The 19977-nt window shown below is 36.2% G+C and overlaps 1 protein-coding gene across 1 annotated transcript in view; it reads left to right on the plus strand.

Moving 5' to 3' along the window:
• Window positions 1–19977, plus strand: part of PLAA (phospholipase A2 activating protein) — a 33314-nt gene that overhangs the window by 6485 nt on the left and 6852 nt on the right. The window contains exons 3-10 of the mRNA XM_010985503.3: window positions 6323–6423; window positions 6509–6629; window positions 8245–8412; window positions 8879–9014; window positions 11151–11320; window positions 14782–14939; window positions 15623–15842; window positions 17693–17764. Of these exons, the coding sequence (XP_010983805.3) occupies window positions 6323–6423; window positions 6509–6629; window positions 8245–8412; window positions 8879–9014; window positions 11151–11320; window positions 14782–14939; window positions 15623–15842; window positions 17693–17764 (1146 nt within the window). The remainder of the gene's footprint in view (window positions 1–6322; window positions 6424–6508; window positions 6630–8244; window positions 8413–8878; window positions 9015–11150; window positions 11321–14781; window positions 14940–15622; window positions 15843–17692; window positions 17765–19977) is intronic.

Below are 19977 nucleotides of genomic sequence, written 5' to 3' on the forward strand. Positions count from 1 at the left end.
GGGTATAGCTCAGTGGTAGAGTGCATGCTTGGTATGTAGAAGGTCCTGGGTTCAATCCCTAGTGCCTCCAATTAAAAGGTAATAATAAAAAAATAAATAAAACATATAGGAGAGAATAATGTAGTGATCTCTTTCACTGGTGTATTTATATATCTTCAAGGATTATCCACACATAGACTGTCTTGTTTCATCTTTTCCCCTCTTTCACAACATTATTTTAAAGGAAATTTCCAGTACAGTATTTCATTTATAAATACCTCAGTTTGTAGTTCTAAAATAGGGTTTGGCAAGCTTTTTCTGTAAAGGGCCTGATAGTAAATATTTTAGGCTTTGCAGGCCATATGGTCACTTTCACAGCTGCTCAGCTCTGCTGTTGTGTGCAAAAACAGCCTTGATGATAAATAAATGAGCGAGCATGTCTGTTTCACTACACCTTTATTTGTGGACACTGAAATTAGAATGTCATATAGTTTTCACATGTTTTTTCTCTCAACCACTTAAAAATATAAAAACCATTCTCAGTTTGTACACTGTACAAAAACAAGTGGCCCATAGGCCATAGTTTGCTGACCCCTCAAAATGATGAGGGTTCTCTCTTTTTTAAAATAATATCATTATCACACTTCAAACAAAACAAAGTAAAACCTAATGTCTTACTACCAGATACCCTGTGAATGTTCAAATTTAGCCTATTGTCTCAGAAATGTTTTTTTACAGTTTGTTTGAATTGTGACCCAAACAAGGTCCACGTGTCTTTCAGTCTGTTGGTTTCTTTCCTTTTTTACTCCCTCTCTATTTGAAGCCAGCCTATTTTACCTGTAGAATTTCCTGTAATCTGAACTCATTTCCTCTATCATGTCCCTCAGTCCCCTCTTCCTGGAACCCATCAGTTAGATCTAGAAGCTTGATCAGATTCAGATTCAAGTTTTTGGTGAGAACACTGTAGGCATTGTGTACGTTCTGCTGTGGCACAACAGGAAGCACATACTATTTCTTTTTGTGATGTTAAGGTTCATCTATTATTGTAAAATACCCATCGGCCTTTTATATTGACAATCTTTAGCATCTATTGATGATCATTGCATAGATCGAGTATTTCATTAAAATTTGCAAAATGATTATACTCTAACTCTACCATTATTTCTGCATTTAATAGGCAGCATTTTTTTCTGTGAAGAACTTTCCACCATGTGAGACCCTAATACAGAGGACACAGGAGAAATGCTTGCTTTGCCCCCTTGCCCTCCTCTTTTACTGGGTTTCAGAATGTATTGATTCCCTAACATCTCTTTTTTTTGAATCTCAAATTGTCCCATATTTGGTCATTGGAAACCTCTTTAAATTGGCTCCTGTGGCCTTCATAAGACCTTCCGTAGTCTTCCTTGCTTTTGGTACTGCAGAAGTTTCTAGGTTCACATCATGCATTTCTTGTTCTAGACTTGAAGTCAGCTATTTTGCCAAGAAGCATTATGTCTTTCTTTTAGTAGGAAATGGTATTTAGAAACCTCAATTTGAGCTATAATGGTGCGCACCAGGATTTTTTTTTAACTTAATTTTGCTTTGTAATTATATAAAACATAAAATTTCAAAAGAAAAACTATTCAACATGGTACAGATTCTGTCAGTATTGCTTTCTTGTACCATCCTTTCCTTTTAAATAACTAATTTTTTATTAACTGTTCTTTCTCAAAAAAAATATTAGCAAATATGTATGTATATTTATATTGCCCCTTTCTTACATAGAAGGTAATGTACTACATGCCATTTTCTGCCCTTGCTATTTTTGCTTGATAATCTTGTCCGGGAGAGTACTTTGTTGCCATGTAAAGAAAACTTCACTCATTTTTACAGTGGCTTTGTAATTCTTTGTGTAGCTGTACTATAGTTATTCTAGCTTATTCAGCCAGTCCCCTATTGATGGACATCCAGTCTTTTTGTAGCACAGATAGTGCTTTAATAAATGGCTTTATGCATATGTCATTTTGTTCTTTTGTGAGTGTAACTTAGGTATGATATCCATTTCTGGATCGAAGGGTAAATGCATATGTAATTTTGTTAGTTATTGCCAAATCCCCTCATTAGGTGTTGTTACTTTTTTTGCATTTCCAGCAGCAGTATATGAGTCCCTATTTCCCTTATCAAAGTATGTTTTCAGATTTTTAGATTGTTGCCAAAATGATAAGTGAAAGTGATATTTTAGTATGGGGCAGTTTGCATCTCATTATGGAGGGGGGCATCTTTTCATATATGGAAGGGGCCTTTGCATTTTTTTCCTGAGAACTATATTAAAAGCTCTTGCCCATAGAATGTGGGCATTATTGGCCACTTTTAAAGCCCTTTATAAATTAGGCTTATCATATACCCAGTCCTCTCTCAATGTCAGACAGGCCAAAAGTCCCCTCCAGTTACAGCATTGAGTTCAAAATTAAGAATCTCTGGGTGATACATAGTACTCTAAACATCAGGGAAGTGATGCTCAGGTGTTTCTACATCAGGTCCAGATACAGTTCTGCTAAAATTCGGAGATCTGTGGGCTAAAAACATGAGTTATCTGTCAATCATTCACTCAGTATACAATTATGAAACATTAAGGGTAATAAGACAGAGTAAGCAGTCTTGTTCAGAAAAGGGAGCAATGAAAGACAGCAGTTTCTAACCTATAGTCATCTGAAATCCAGATGGGTGGCTGTTTCAGGGACTCCCCCTGCTCTGAGACTGGTTGATTTTTGTGATCAGTTTCCTCTGGTTTCCAAAAGGGGTTCCCCAATCTGTTCTTCATGGCTCTCCTTTAGCCCTCTGGGAATCTCTTGCTTTTCCGTTATTCTTCTTGGTCACATTGAAGTGTATGCCCTCCTTGGGGACTAAACACCTTTCTCAACTTGCTTTCTGCCTATGGGAATATGGGAGTTGAGTGTACAAGTTCATTTTAAGTCTTGAACAGCAAAGACTTTTTTAGTTTTTGGCAGTATAACTCTCTTAAAAACTTGTTATGTTTCTTAACCTATTTGATTTCCAGTCAGATCTCTGTCAGCAGTCAACTGCAGTGCAGATTTGCTGTATTTCTTCCTGTCCTCCTCCTTTACCTACTTGCCTCTCCAAATTTAACTACTAAAACCTCGAGTCTGTCAGACTTCAGTTGGAAAGCTGAATTCCTAGGTTCTTTTCCCTGAGCTATTTTCCCAATTGAAAATACTGATTTTCATGGCAACAATCTTAATTTTCTTTGCTTTGAAAATAGTTTAAATCCATCTGGAAGTTTTGGCATTGTGCACAATGGATGGCCATTTGTTCCTGTTGCATGGCTGGGTTTTGGTTGTCCTTTGGTGCTGAAGGGGCTATTCCATCCCTACAAGTCCCTAAGTTTCTGGACTTTTCATTCCTACTTGGGTACCAGCCAGTTCTTCTTGATCTTACTTCATTCTTTTATACCTAGCCAGATGAAGCCAATAGTAAGTGATACCTCTCAATGAAGTCCCATTTTCCAACCTCTTTCATTAGACTACAAGTTTATCAGGTCCTGAGTTACTGCTGGTAACAGCTTTACCAAATACTCCTTACTATGTAATAAGGATCCCAGTCTTCTGTGATGACAGACAGCCTCCTCATTACCTACATGCTAAGCCAATGCCATATATATTTTCAGCTTTTTTTTTTTTTTTTGCTTCAGCAGTGCCTCACTTTTGCTACTGATTTCTGAATCAGTCAAGTAGGCTAGGTGATATTGTGGTAACAGACAACTCCAGAATCACAGTGGCTTAACACAGAAAGTTTGGTTTGCTTCTTACAGATCCTGTGCAACAGGGCGCTCTGCTTGTGATGATCACTTAGGGATCCCAATGACAGAAGCTTAATGACAGTGTGTGCTTTCACAGACATTGGAGCAGTGGGGAGGGAACATGGCTTAATTGTGCACCTGTCCTTAAAGCTTCCACCTGGAAGTAACATTATTTCTGCTCATTTTTCAGTGCCACAATAAGTCATGTGGCATGCCTAAAGCCAAAGGAACTGGGGAAATTCAGTTTTACCATTTGCTTAGAAGGTGAAGAGTAGAAAATATTTGATGAATATCACTAATGGCTACCACACACATTAAAATATGTATATGTTCCATGTGTTTTCTGGAAACTTCCCTCATGCAACCTTCTAGCCTGCTGTTGTATTGGTACTTCTGGACGAATGCCATCCCTGGATTTTCCTATTTCCTAGATCCCATATTTTTGTCGTTCTTAACTTACTCTTTCGTTTTAGTATTATGCAGCTATTGCAGCTTCCTAAGAAAGCTGTGACATGGCGGTTAAATATAGTTTTTATTTGCATGTTAGAAAATGGCCTTATTTTAGTGTTATCTTTGATTATTAATTTGGCTAGATTTAGAATCCTGTGTTAAAACAGTTTAACCTCAGAGTTTTGAAGGCATTGCTCTGTTGTCTTTCAGCATATGGTGTTAACTTAGAAGTTTGATGCTGTTTTGATTTCCCATGTTTCCTATGGGACACTCTTCTGGTCCCCTCCCAAACTTTTGGGATCTTCTGTATTTCTAATGGGAAGTGATAAAATTTCACAATGCGTCTCTGTCTCTGTTTCTCAAAGTACCTTTCATTAGATACTTTTGTGGGTTCATTCGGTCTGGATATCATGTTCTTCACTTTTTAGAATCTTTTTTGTACTATTTCTGTGTTCTCTGCCCCATCTCCCACCCCACCTCCCCAGTTATCTCTTTCCAGAATCCCTACTAGTTAGATGTCAAACATTTTGAAAAATTTCTAACTTTCTTAACCTTCCTGTTTTTCATGTCTTTGCCTTTTGGGTCTAATTCTCAGGAGTCTTTTTTCCCCCTATTACTATAATTTTATTATTTTGGTTTGGGTCTTCTGTTTTTAACCTTAATTTTCTTGTTTTCTCATTAGTCCTTTTTTATATAATATCTGTTTACAAATAATTTTATATTGAAGATTTTTTTTCCTGCTTCCTGAAATTGGATTTCTTATGAATCCTTCATTTTTGTTTTTTGTTTTTTCTCTTTCATCGTTGAGATTTTTATTAAATGATTCTTGGTATTAGATTAGCTGCTCATATTTAAGAACAAGATACACAGAAATTGATTGAAAATTTTTTAGCTTGTGTAAATAGAGCTTGGTGATTGGCGGGCTTCATTAGATATGATAGTCTGACTTTTAAATGGGAAACCCTCTCAAATGTCTACATCTGGAGTTCTTTACCATTATTCAGTCCCCTGGAAAGGAATTCTCCTGCCTCTTACCGAGGTAGGGTGGGATAGATGCCTGGCTGCTGGTATTGTGGGAGCCGGGAGCTATAGGTACCACATTTCAGGATGGAGACTATTCACTTATTCCCCTTGTATTTCTTAAGGCTGCTTATTCCAGCCCTTTATTATGCCTGGTGGCCTGAATCTGGAAATTCTGCTTGAGTTCCTCCAGAGAATAAGCCTCCAGTCTCCTTCCTGCAGTAGACGAGGATGTATTTTCCTGACATTGTAGGCAGAAAAGAGGTCTAGTGTTTCATTGTGTTGTGCATAGACTTTGAATCACTGTTCTCATTTTTCAGATCTTTTGATTAGCCTCATCCTCCATGGAACTGAGTGGCTGGATACTAAGTCTCATAGTTTTGTGGGGCCAGTTACTCTGCGTCTAATCTCTTTCTGTGGGTATTTGACTTGTAACCTTCTCCATTTTGCGAAGTCAGTTGTTTTCTGTTTTCTTTGTCCTTGTAGATTAATGCCATTTATAGCATTACTGTGAACAATCTTCCATTTTTAATCAGAACTCTGTCTTTTTTGTTTCCATGTTTTTAGATAATTTTTCATATTTATAATTTTTAGCGTGTATAGTTTTACATCAAAATAATACGATATTTAATTAACTATTCCATTACTGTTAAACATTAGCTTAGTTCCAGTTTTCTTGTCATTTTAACTAAGGTGACCTAAATATGTATATAACCAGCATTTCAAAATTATTTGCATAACCTTCCAATGTAGTTTCTTAGAACTGGAAGAAATTGTGCAACCCACTTAATCCTGTGCCCTCATTTTGCAGACAAGGAATGTGATGTTAAATAATATCCCTGTGGTCGGACAGCTTATAAGTGGTGTAGCTGGGACTTGAACCCAGGCAGTCTGGCACCAGAGTTGTGCTTGCTCTTGACCTCTGCACTCTTCTCTATTTCCACTGAGTTTAGCCTTAATTAGCTAATACCGTCACTTCATAAAGTGTTTTTAAAATTGCAATGTTTTAATAACTAACACGGTTCAGCATATTTCTCTATGAAAATGCATTAATTTAATGCCTTTTTTTCCCTTTAGTGTGTAGTCTTTCATCTGGAAAATTTGGGACATTACTTAGTGGCTCATGGGACACTACTGCTAAAGTCTGGCTGAATGACAAATGCATGATGACCTTACAGGTAGAGTAGTTCTGTGTGAATATTCTAGAAAATCATTAAATGTGATGATTCTGTGGCAACTTAACTTCATACATTTTACTCACAGGGTCATACAGCTGCAGTGTGGGCAGTAAAGATCTTACCTGAACAAGGCTTAATGTTAACTGGATCAGCAGACAAGACTATTAAACTGTGGAAGGCTGGAAGATGTGAGAGGACTTTTTCTGGTAATATCAGAGTAGACAACTTTTTTAATCTTATTCCTTCATGTTTGCTCAGATGATTTTTTTCTCCGAAGTTTAGAAGGTTTAAAGTGGAAAACATCAGTATATTTGAGCTCTTTAATTTGAGTGAATGTGAACTTTCTGACAGTTAATATTGAATACTTTTTAAAAAGCTATAAGGAGACCTCTCATAAAACAACTAGAGGTAGACCAATAAATAGCTACTTGATAGACTATAATGTGTGTATGTGCTGCTGTGTTTTTTATGTATATAACTTTCAGTGCTCAATTACGTTTTGGTTGTCATTTAAGCAAGTTCAGCCTGAAACTTCAAGTGTAAGTCTTATTGAGGGTGGATCAGTAGTGTTGTCTTCAGATGTGGAGGAAACCGTCATTAGTGCTTTTATTAAAATTGAAGTACATTGTTTAATAATAACAAATTTTAGGCTTTGTGTATGTTGTGGTTTCAGGTGGGTAGTCTTTTAAAACCTCACCTATTAAATATTACTTAATATATTATTAAACATACTAAAATTATTAAATGTGTCCTACACTGAGGTATCTGCTAGCTAGTATTAGTATTGATGTTTTATTTGTGGGGCACTTACATTTTTGGTGTGATTTGTTTGTTTTCTTGTTTTTCCTTGCTTTTATTTACTCCTTAAAAGTTGATCAACACCCTGGATAATATTGCAAGTCTTTTTGTAAAGATAAAACTATCTGTAGATGGAAAATTTATGAGTTATAACTAAATATCTCTCTCTGCTTCCATACATATAACGTATGTGTCAAGTTTTTATCACTCCGTGATAGCTAATCCAAATCGGTAAATACTGAGCATGGGAAAGGTTTTGACTGCTGATCTGCTTTACTAGATCACAAGCTTTTGATAATGTTTGGTCCTTTAAAAAAAAAATTGTAGTGACATCTTCTACAGCTTCTCAACTAATATCGAAGGAAATTTAATTCTATCAAGTTTTTGAAAACATTTAGTACCCTTTGATGAATGGAAACATATATGTACATATTTGATAAGTGGAATATATATATATATACACATACACATCTCCAGTTAAACAATTAAGAACATAATGCAATAAGTGTATTCTGTAAATTCTTGCCTTTTTTTAAAGAAACAAAAATCATTAGTTTTTATTCTATCATTTTAATGCCTGCATTTATATGAATTGTGAGATACTTCTCTTGATAAAGCAGCAGCGTTTGACTTTATGTTTTGGTTGAATCAAAGGGGTAGGAGAGGTTACTATTTGAATCAGAAGAGGTAGGATTAAGAGGCAGGAAACTTGAATTCCTGTTTAGCTCAGCCACTAGTTGTGTGGTTTTAAGTGAATTAATCTCTCTCAACCTATTCCATATTTTAAAAAAGTATACTTTTCTGTGGTGAAAATTTTAAACTCTTAAATAATTGAAATCTTTTTATAATCTTAATTTTTCTACTTTTCTCAGTGCTTTGTAAATATTAATCCTAATTTGGAAATCAGTTTTTAATATTCACTGGTATGTTTTATAATGTCAGTAAAACACAGCACCATCAACCAAATTATCCATTTTTATTGACATATATATATATATGTTTTTGTTTTTGTTTTTAATACAGGGCATGAGGACTGTGTAAGAGGCTTGGCAATTTTGAGTGAAACAGAATTTCTCTCCTGTGCAAATGATGCTAGTATTAGAAGGTGGCAAATCACTGGCGAGTGTCTTGAAGTATTTTATGGTCACACAAATTATATTTATAGCATATCTGTCTTTCCAAATTGTAAAGGTAAGATTATCTTACACTAAATATTTAAAATTTTGTATTGAGCATTGTTTCATTTCATTCTTGAGGTGGAAGGTAGAGGGCTGATGATTTAAATCAATTTACTAACTATAATTTGAGTAACTTAGTGACTTTATTTCATAAGTATCATTTTCCTAAAGGAGAATACTGTTTGATCATCTTAATGTTGATTCAGATTTGATGGTTGTGTTGTAAAGAGTTCTTGGGTATCTGAGGACAGACTTTGTATAATTTATTGGTATAAAGTATAATTCATAAAATGTGAAGTATATAAAGACATGATTTTTGAAGTTGTATATGGCATAAGTGACAAATATATAAAATTTAAAACTGTAATTTATAAATACTTAGGTTTACAAAATTGGTATGCCTATTTATAAAGGTGGTATGTTTAAATATAATTAATTTTTTTATTCCAACTAACTTTTCCTATATTCATTAATTTTAGATTTTGTGACAACAGCAGAAGACAGATCTCTGAGAATCTGGAAACACGGGGAATGTGCTCAAACAATCCCACTTCCAGCTCAGTCAATATGGTGCTGCTGTGTGCTAGACAATGGTGACATTGTGGTTGGTGCGAGGTATTTATATTCTAGTCAGTCTATAATGTGTCTCTAGGCTTTGGTAGGTGTTAGAGTGAACAGAGATAAGCCACAAGGAATTTCAGGTGAATTCGGGAGACCACAGGCACATTTCTCTTACTTAACAGAGTAGTAGTAGGTACAGCAGCTTTTACACAGATGATACACAATATATTACAATAGTAATGTACTGCAAGTTGTGCAGTCGAAACACTGAATTCAAGAGATGGGAAAACTTTCTGGAGAGGAAGAGATTTGAATTGAATTTTGAAAGATAATGAATAAAAAGAGCAATGAGGATTTCTGTCGAACGTAGAAGTATAAGCACAAGTAAAGGTACAGGAACGAGAGTGATGTGTGTGGGAGATGAAGGAAAAGGGTAGAGGACCAGTGTGGGGAATAGTGGATAATAGTGGTGAGATGGTGGGGCTCAAGGATGGAGAACCTGGAAAGCCAGGCATTTTTGAGATTCAGTGCTTAGAGTTAAAGGGTTGTAGCTCTTGAGCAGGAAGTTATGTGATTAAAGCAGAACTTATCAATTATAAAATGTATAGGTTAGATATACATTTGGTGGTGACAATGGGTGGGAAAGCAAATTAGTGAACAGTTGCAGTAGTAGGGTGTAAAGTTGTGAAATACTGGCCTCATGGGATGAGAGACTGAAAAATGAGATTCTGCAGAGGAAACACGATCAGAAAGGGGATGAAGGAAAAGGATAAAGCTTCAAGTCCACATTAATTGGAAGTCCACGTTACCAAAAATGGAGAAGTGCGAGATTTGGTTTGGTGCAGAAGGTGATGACTTCCTCCTGGGGTGCGACTGGTGATAAGCCACACTCATGCCAGTGGATTGTGGGCAGTTGGACTGGAGCCTAGTGTAACAACTGAGACTGAAGATTTGCACAGAACTGCCGGAGTCAAGCAATAGAACATCTTTCTCTGAGGGCGAAAACAGAGAGGGGGAGGAATAGAAAACTAAAGACTGAACTTGTGATATACTGTGGATAGAGGAAGAGAAGCCAGTAGGCCAAACAGAAAAAGCAATCCAGGTGTTGAAATTCAGAGATGGAAAAGGAGATCTTAGAGGGAGATTGTGATCACTGTCAGTAAGTACGTGAGGGGCCGAGGAATGAAAAGTTAGGAAAGCTTTTGGATGTGCTTTGGAAGATGTTATTAGTGACTTTTTTGACATCATGCTTTCATAGAAAGTGATAGAAAAAGGTAGATGAGAGGAAACAGGCAAAGAGTTGTTAGAAGAAATGGGTGAAGGAAAGTATTATAGACTGCTCTGGCACAGAGGCAAGAGGGAAAAGACGGCAGCAGCAAGAAGGGACACAGGGTCGAATAATGTGGACTTTGTGTTTTACTTCTTGGCTGGGCCGGGATTGATTTGTCAGTTTAGTTATTTCCTCCCTAAGCTTATTTAAAGTCGAAGAAAACTAAATGAATTAAAGGGCTGAAATTGCTGCTAGTGGAAGGTTAAGTAAGATACAAAATTTTCTGAGTTGAGTAGGATTAGTAGAGTTGAAAGTAGCTAACCTGACTCCCCTACCCCAAAATTTGGAAAACATAAATTAAGGAGATGAAGTCATTTTTCTGAGACCAGAGGTTGGGACTGCCATCTAATCTAAGGTTGAAGCTGTTTTTTTCCTTGAATGGGGTTACATTGCTAGTTAATGACATAGTTGAGACAGGCTCCATGTTTTTCTGATGAAGGTATATTGAGTATCTGCTATTTCCCAAGCCTTACGTTGGGTATTTGAGCCCTTCATAAGTTAAACAGTTCACTGCCCTTCTTTATACCATAATACCTGTGTAATACTGACTTTAAAAGTATCTGTAGGGTTTTATCATGGTAAATATTGAATTTGGAATTAAAAATTGTGTTAAATGTATATTTCTCTGTTCTTTGCCAATAACTTTTTCCTTAGTCTTTTTCCTACCTTTTTCATTGCTTTAGAAAGTAACAGAGGGTAGTATGTGCTGAAATCAGCATAGTTATATACTCAGCAGTAAATATATAGCTATATTTTCATATTCACAAATACAGATTATTTTTGCTTGGGATCATTCAAGTGTGATAATATTAATAATATACTGTGGCAATGACTTAATATCAGTTTGTGTTTCATTACAGCGATGGTATTATTAGAGTGTTTACAGAATCAGAGGATCGAACAGCAAGTGCTGAGGAAATCAAATCTTTTGAAAGAGAACTCTCTCAGGCAACCATTGATTCCAAAACTGGTGATTTAGGGGACATTAATGCTGAGCAGCTTCCTGGGAGGGAACATCTGAATGAACCTGGTAAATATTGCAGTGTATCTAGTAGTAAAAAAATGCTACCACGTTTGCCTTTTGTAATAATTAGTCAAGAGAAAAAAAGATTGTTTTGCTAAGTCATTCAGTGTAATTCTCATTGCCAGGTACTGATTTTTGAGGACTTTTCCTATTACACGTATTCATAATGAGAAACCTTGTTCCTCTTGCCTCTGTCTCACAGTTTTAAAGAGTTTGAGCCAAGCTCCCCATAAACAGAAATCTTCTTTTTTTGTTTGTTAAATAAATCTCTAAATACTTAGCTCAAGTATAGTAGGTATTTAGAAGTTACTTATTTAATACTTTTTGGTTGATTGGATTCTCTGAGAGAGGTCATACATACTAAAAATAAAAATGAGTTTAAATAAAGCAATGTCTGCTGAATGGGTTGGGCATCATTTGGGTTGAAAATTAGAGGACAGTAGTTGTCTCAAATGAAACCTTGTGTGAATATATCCATGATCCATCATATCAGTGGTTCTCAGAACTCGGTCCATAGACCCCTGGGAATTCTGAGATCCTTTCAGGATGTCCATATGGTCAAAACTAATTTTACAATACTAAGATGTTATTTGAGTTTTACACTGTGTTAACGTTTGCATTTATCATTAAAAAAAGCAAGGACGGGTAAAACTGCTGGCTCCTTAGTACACAAATCAAGGCAGTGGCACCACGCTGTTCTGGTAGTCATTGTATTCTTCACTGGCATGCAGTTGTAGTTTAAAAAAAATACCATCTATCCTTAAGAATGTCCTTGATGAAGCATTAAAAATTATTTTTCTTACATTTTGGCTCCTTAGTACCTGTCTTTTTAATTTCCTGGGTGAGAAAACGTAAAGTACACTTAAAGTGTACTGAAGTACTATGGTGTCTCAAAGATAAGTACTTGTGCAGTCCTTTGAGTCCCTTTTTCCATGGGATGCCATTTTTATTTCAAGGAACAACTATGGTTATTCAGCCTTAGATATTTGGCAGACTTTTTTTTTGAAAATGAACAAAGTGAGCTTGTCACTCTAAGGAAAACAACTGATGGTATTTGCTGCCAATAAAATTCAAACTTCGAAGTACAAACTGAGATTTTGGAGAACTTGTATCTGCTACCAGGAGCTTGATAGCGTCCCAGTACTTAAACAACTATTCCAGTGACATCAGTGGCAATATTAACAAATGCAGTTTTTTGATATTGAATAATGAAATGTATAAACATTTGGAAGATATGCATAGCTCAGTGAATCAGTTATTTTCCAAATGACCAGTTCATGGTGTCACAGAATCTTAAGAGGGTAAAAGATCTGCTCAAAGTATAAGGTAGGGCAATGGCTTTTAGCGTAACAGAGTGTGAAAAATTCATTGATATGGTTTCAGATTCTAAATTCATAACCCTTAAGGATCTACTACTTGTAAAATATCAACATTTTTCTGAAAAGGCTATTAAGCTAATCCTCTCTGTTTAAACTATATTATTTGTGTGACACTGAATTTTCTTTATATACTTCAACCAAACAACAGATTAAATGCAGGGCAGGTATGATAATCAGCTGTCTTCTGTTGAGAGAGGCAGTAAAGAGATTTACAAAAATGTAAAACAATGCCAGTCTTCTTACGAAATTTCTAAAATTACACAGATATTTTCATTAAAATATTATTTATTCAATAAGTAATGGGTCTATTATTATTTTCCATAAAGTAAATGCATTTTTTACTCTTCTCATTTTTAATTTCAAATTCACTAACTGAACTGATAAAACACATAAAAGAAGCTCTTTGGGCTTCTGAATAACTTTTATGACTATAAACAGATCTTGAAATGAAAAGTATGAGTGTTCCTGCATTATATCATGTTTTTAATATTCTTACTTTGCAAAAATGTAGCCTTTCATCACTATATATATATACATTTACTAAATACTGAATTATTGCAGTAAGTGTCTACTGCATGCCAGGGATTGTTCTGAGCTCTGAGGAATACAGCATATAACAAAAGGGACAGAAATCTCTATTCTCACAAATTCATGTTCTATAGGAGGAGACAGATAATTAAAAAGTAAGTAAGTAAATATGCAAGTATGTCAGATAATGATAAGTACTATGGGAAAATTAAAGCATAGGTTAGGGCTGTTTTAAAATTTCAAATTCAGTGGTCAGGAAATGTGTAATACTTCAGATAGCATGAGTTGCTGTAACAGATAAGCCTTAAAATCCCTGTGGCTAACAGAAAAGAAGTTTTGTTTGTTGCACATTTAAATTACAATTGGTGGCAGCGTATGCTGGAGCATGTTGGTCCTCCTCATGGTCATTCAGGGACCCAGGCTGATGGAAACCACCATCTTCAACATGTGCTACCAGGATCCGTTGGGTATAGGCAGTCAGTCACCAAGACAGCATAAGAGGAGAGGGTAGAGGATGACAGACTAGAACTAGAAGTGGCATATATCACACCCACCCAGATTCCACTGACCATTACTTAGTGTATAATCTAGGGACTGTAAAATGTAAGGGGGCTGAATAATGTAGTCTTTGACTAGACAGCTACAGAGCTCCACCCATTGGAATAGGAGCATGAATCTCCAAAGGATAGCTAGTTGTCTCTGCCACTGAGGGCCTTGCTGAGAACATGACTTTCAAGTAAAGTCCTTAAAGAGTCAAGGGAGCAAGTCTGGCCAACATCTGTGTGGAGAGTGTCACAGGCAGAGTAAACAGTCAGCATAAAGACTCTGTGGTCCAAGTGAAGTGATGGAATGAGGGGAGGGACAGTGGGAGATGCGATTGGAGAGGATGGTGGGGGCAGATTCTGTTTGGCCCAGTACCCCACTCTAGGATCTACACTGTACCTGAGAGTGAGATGGGAAGTCATTGAAAGGTCTCCGGCAGGGGAATGTTAGAATTTCCTTAAACCTTCCAAAGAATTTTGGTAGTTGCTGAGTTGACTTTAGATTCTCGGGGGCTCCAGGGCCACTGATTCAGTCCAGCTGAGAAATAATGGTGGTTTGCACCAACAGGTAGCAGTGGAGAGAGTGAAAAGAGGTAGGGTTCTAGCTGTGTTTTAAAGGTAGAGCTGACAGAATTTGTTGAAGGGTTAGAGTTGAGAGAAGAATTACTCTTCTATACTTTTTGGCCTAAGCAGCCAGAAGAATGGAGAGTCATTACGGAAATCAGAGTACTGTCAGAAGATATTCATAAATAAAATTTGGTGTTGAGCAGCCAGCTACTTTATAGTAGAATTACAATTTTTTAACCATCCTTTATTTAATAAAGTTTCCTTTTAACCGTTATTTTCTTTTTGGTCATTTTCCAGGAGATTTACATTTTAAAGATTTACATTTTAGTAAAATTTTATTAAACCAAAATACATATTCTCTTACGTATAGATTTTAATGTTAAAATTTGTCTAAATATTTCAGATCTTATTCTGCCATTCTCCCTTTGATTCTTACAATTTTTATTTTAAGGTACTAGAGAAGGACAGACTCGTCTAATCAGAGACGGGGAGAAAGTCGAAGCCTATCAGTGGAGTGTTGGTGAAGGGAGGTGGATAAAAATTGGTGATGTTGTTGGCTCATCTGGTGCTAATCAACAAACATCTGGGAAAGTTTTATATGAAGGGAAAGTATGTTGACTTCTACTTTCTAATTACTATCATCTTAAAGCATTAGGCAAATTAAAAAGGTTTTTTTATTTCCCTTTCCCCACACTAATAAAATTTTCTTTGGTGTTTTGACATTTAAAATTACATTTCTCTGGGGAGATTCTCTCTCAGTCTTGAAACAGATTTTTTTAAAAATGTCTTTGCATGTAGGGAGAGCTGTGTTTGTGATAGATGAGCCATTATTTGTCTTTGGTAGTTACATACATAAGCTGTTCCCAGCCATTTTGGATTAGAAGCCTCTGTGCCACCCTTCATCTAATGCTTCATGCTTTGCTGTATTTAATTTGACAGGGCATGAGGTACCCTGTGGGGCCATGCTTATAATGCCAGCATGTTTTCATGAGGGGGGCATGTGACAGCTAATACTTTTGCCCTTGAGATCAACCAATTGGAAACCGTCCTTTGACCTTAGAATTAGTATCTAGCCATAGTCTATCCCCCACCTTCACCCCCAGTGAACTGCTGTTCTTGCAGCACGTGCAGATGGTTGCTATTCATTATTATGTGCCAAAGGGAAGATTTTAACACTAAGCTTTGGAGAAAGTTTAGTACTCTGATTATTAAACTAAATTTGTGCTGTATGTGTCATTAACACATATGAACAGATAGTAATCATTTATTTCCTTTTTATACTCCTATTAAAGGAATTTGATTATGTTTTCTCAATTGATGTCAATGAAGGTGGACCATCATATAAATTGCCATATAACGTCAGTGATGATCCCTGGTTAGCTGCATATAACTTCTTGCAGAAGAATGATTTGAATCCTATGTTTTTGGATCAGGTGGCTAAATTTATTATTGATAACACAAAAGGTCAAATGTTGGGACTTGGAAACACCAGTTTTTCAGATCCGTTTACAGGTAAGTTAGTGTTTGTATTAAATTTTATGTACTTCCATCAGCGTTGGTTAATTTTTTTTTTTGACATGTTTAAGCATATGTTATGATTAGCTGTTTAAATAAAAACCAAGATTAACAGCAGTTTTTTGCTTCAGATTTATCTTTTTAAGCCTCAAGTTATATAGTAATTTGTATTTATAGAAACAATTATAAATTTTTCTCTTTCAAAAATACAGCCACTGTAAACTAAGTAAAATTGAGAAATTTGGTCATTTAAAATGATAAGAAACTTGTAAGTTCTTTCATGTTGCTCCTTTTAAAAATATATATTTTGGTGAAATTTAGTAAATAGAAGTTTTGTTTTTCCATGAGGCTAAGTTGGTTAGTTGTGCATCAAATCCAGGACTGAACTGTGGATAGTTTTAGTTTACTTGTGATTTGTACTCCCCATGTTCATTTTAACCCAGTTGTTTATAACATAGTATACAGTGTCTAAAATGTTATAAATGGGATTAGATTTTCATGCCAGTCCACATATATTCCCAGTGGTATTAGTCTGAGTCCTGGACTCTTGGAAATGGATTATAATTCTAGAAGTATTAACCTGAGTTCTGGGTCGTGGGAACTGAGGCCATGGAACAGGAGGTGATAAAATGCTCCCTCTTTTCTTAGAAATAGGGACATCTCTAAATAAAATTTTGGTATTGGCACTTTATTGTTAATGTGTCTCTTCTCATTTCTGACTCTATTTTTAATGTGCTAGCGCTCTTCCTTGTTTTACAAGGATCTCATATCCTCTTCCTGTCTCAGGTTTTTTTTGTTTTTTGTTTTTTCCCCTTCTTACCTCACAGATGCTTCATGCTCCTAAATTATCTCCTCTCCTTCTAGTTCAAAATTCCATTGCCTGTTTATGTAATAGTTAATCCTACCTGCATGTTGACTTAAACAGAATTATCAGACTGGCTCACTACTGAACTATAAATGATGGAACCCTCTCAACAGAATTTTAAAAAAAAAGGTGTTTATAACCTGGATATTTCTATTGGTTGGAATATCAGACTACAGTACAAATGAGTGAACACATGATTGCAGTATTGTGTAAGCTATTTTGTGGGATGGAGGACAGATTAAAGCAGCTGGCTCTGTCTGGAAATTAACAATGATTTGGCTTTTTTTACTCTTCTGAAAGTCTTAACTTTTTCAGCATCCTTAGATATATCTTTTCGTAGATGCCTCTGATTATTTTCCTAGAGGTAACAAAACATTCTCACACATACCACATGTTTGTAGACGTATAAATGGAAATCTGTTTCCCTTGTAGCACTCATCCCCTTTGTAATTTTCTTTTCCAGTAGGTTGTAAGCTTCAGTGGATACAAGCAATCTTGTTCCCTGCTGGATCTCAACACTGAATGCACTGTTTGGCACATGAATTTATGAACCCAGGGGTTCTGTAAAAGATTAACATTTGATGCCTATGGTTTTGATAGCAACAGCAACAGCAACAGCAGGAATCCTAGTGAATTTGTATAGGAACGGGAACTGAGTGCCTGTGTATATTACTTAGGTCAGAGAGCAACTGCAATTTCTGTTTTTACCTTTGAATTCCTAGTTATTTTAATATTTAAGTGCAGGAGCTAAGATATAATAAAGTATTTGAGTTAACAAAAACAAAACTTGAAGAATCACTGAAATTTTAGTTTCTCACTAGTCATTCCAACTGAAAGTTTCTGACTATACCTCCTCTCAATCACGTGACAGCCTTGCTCTTCTCTTTTTCTCCACATGTAAATTCTTCTGTTGTAAGCATTGTGCTATTTATGAAATTCCAAATTTTTGCTACTTCAGATTTTCCTTTGTTTGCTTGCACAGGTGGTGGTCGGTATGTTCCAGGCTCTTCCTCGGGATCTTCTAATACACTGCCTGCAGCAGATCCTTTTACAGGTGGGAAGCAGTTTTGATCAGTGTCTTTCTTCACTAAATGTATAACGCTGTGCATTATATGGCTTTACATTTTGAAGATATGATCCAATAACTGATAATTCCCTTATCTGTATTTCCAGTTTTGATGGATCTTCTTTACTTCTAATTTTTTCTTTTTTCTCAAGTGCTTTCATAGCTTTCCTCATGACCTTTATATAACATATTATTAAAACTCATCATTTTCTCCAGTCAGCCTTCCTGCAAGGAGAGCAGAGTCATTAAGAGCATAGATTTTAGAGTCAGACAGACCTTGGTTCCAAATCTGGCTCTACTGCTTACTTGCTATGAGAAATTGGCAAGTTACTTAACCTGTCTGAGCCTATTTTTTTTATCTGTGAAATTAGATAATAGGGGACTCCACCAACCAAGACACAGCATGAGTGCTGTCACTGGCGAGATGCTACTGATCACGAGCAGAGAAGGAGCCATGTGAGTCCCTGGTATTGGATGAAGCAGTGCAGTCAAGAAGTTTGCCCAGGCATAATTTGCCTTTAGCATGGAAGGAGACAGTCCACTCAGCTACCCAGGATTAGTCTTCCTAATCTAAGTTATTAATGGCCTTCATGAAGTCCTGGAAGTATTGATGTGTCTCTTCAGAGTGACTTTATTTACCAAGGTATGCATGCCCCAGCATCAACACTACTGGAGAAAAAAATTGGACTTTAATGCAGCTGAAGAAATCTCTGTTTGCAGAATAGCATTTGATGTATTTTGTTGGATCTTCAGCCAGAGATCCTGGACAATATTCCAAATTTGGAAAGAGATTTATAGTATTTATAGTATCTGTTGGCCTTGCAGACTTAGTACTGTGAGCTCTAAAAGTGACACCTTACAGTCCTGTCTAAACCATAGATTGGACCAATACACAACCTTGGTTCAGTATCATGAAGTTGTGAATTGCTCTCAGTGAGCTTCCCTTCTCCTCTCCTGAGAATGCCTTGGTGGCCCAAATGCAAATAGCTGTACCCTGTGCATTGATAACAGTATACTACAGAAACCAACTATCAAGCTAACTGTTGTGATAGCATGATGGCCATTAAGGAAGTCTTTGGTGACATTGAAAAGGTAGTAAAGATCTGAAGAGCAGATAAGATGATAACTTTCTCTATCAGCATATTCAGGCACAGTGATGCCCTGAAACTTAGAACAGCAGAGTTCCTGAATCTCATTAGCAGCTTTTTTTTTTTTTTGGACAGAAAGAATATTCCAAGCTTCAAACAGTGCCAACAAAAGGAAGAGAACTCCTGGGGCCATCGTAACTGGAGCATGTGTCACTGTTGCACAGTGTCGTTAACTCAGAAGATATACTGATTTCGGAGATATGCAAGATAGCATACTAAAATGCCAAGAGCACTTTGGAATTACTAGGTTAACTGAACCAGACTATTATAAAGGATAGATAACAACATCTGCCACATCGACATATCATAAAGATTAAATAGTATAGTACGTGTGAAGTGTTTAGCAAAATGCCTAGACCACATTTAAGCCCTCAATGTGTTAGCTATTATTACTGTTGGTTGTGTTCCTCCAATTTTACCAACAGCAGTGGGCCCAGAAAGTTTCCCCATCTTGCTTACAACTTAAGGTCAATCTTAATTCTTTATTCTTTTCATTGTTTATGTGGTTCTCAAACTTTTAATGCCAATTAGAATCATCTAGGATACGTGTTTTCATTACTTACTGCAAGGTCCCACCCACAGAGATTCTGATACACTGGAGTAGTGGGGGTGTTAAAAATGCTCATAGCCTGATCCCTTACCCAGGGATTCTGATTAAATGGTTTTGGCTGCGGATCTGATGTTTAGGTAGTTTTAAAAGCTCCCTATTGGTTTCCAAAGTGAAGCTAATTTGGAGAACCACTGGGCTCTTACGGGTACCCCTAGGAATCTGTATTGAGCCAGTGACTACTGTTCAGGTGGTCAGAGAACCACATTTAGAACAGTATAGGACTACATTCTGCCTTATAATGCCTTGGGCAAATGATTCAGCTTTCATCTTGTAAAATATTGAGAATAATGATGGTATCTAATTAATATTTAAATGAATCCATGCATATAAGAGGCTTAGCATGCTAGGCAGCATATAGTTAAAAACTCAGCAAATGCACTTATTCTGTGTTCTCTATTATTTTAATGAATACTGTTTACATCTACAGTTTTGTTTTTTTAGTT

Source organism: Camelus dromedarius, chromosome 10 (assembly GCF_036321535.1).
Source record: "Camelus dromedarius isolate mCamDro1 chromosome 10, mCamDro1.pat, whole genome shotgun sequence".
In the NCBI taxonomy this organism is placed as follows: domain Eukaryota; kingdom Metazoa; phylum Chordata; class Mammalia; order Artiodactyla; family Camelidae; genus Camelus; species Camelus dromedarius.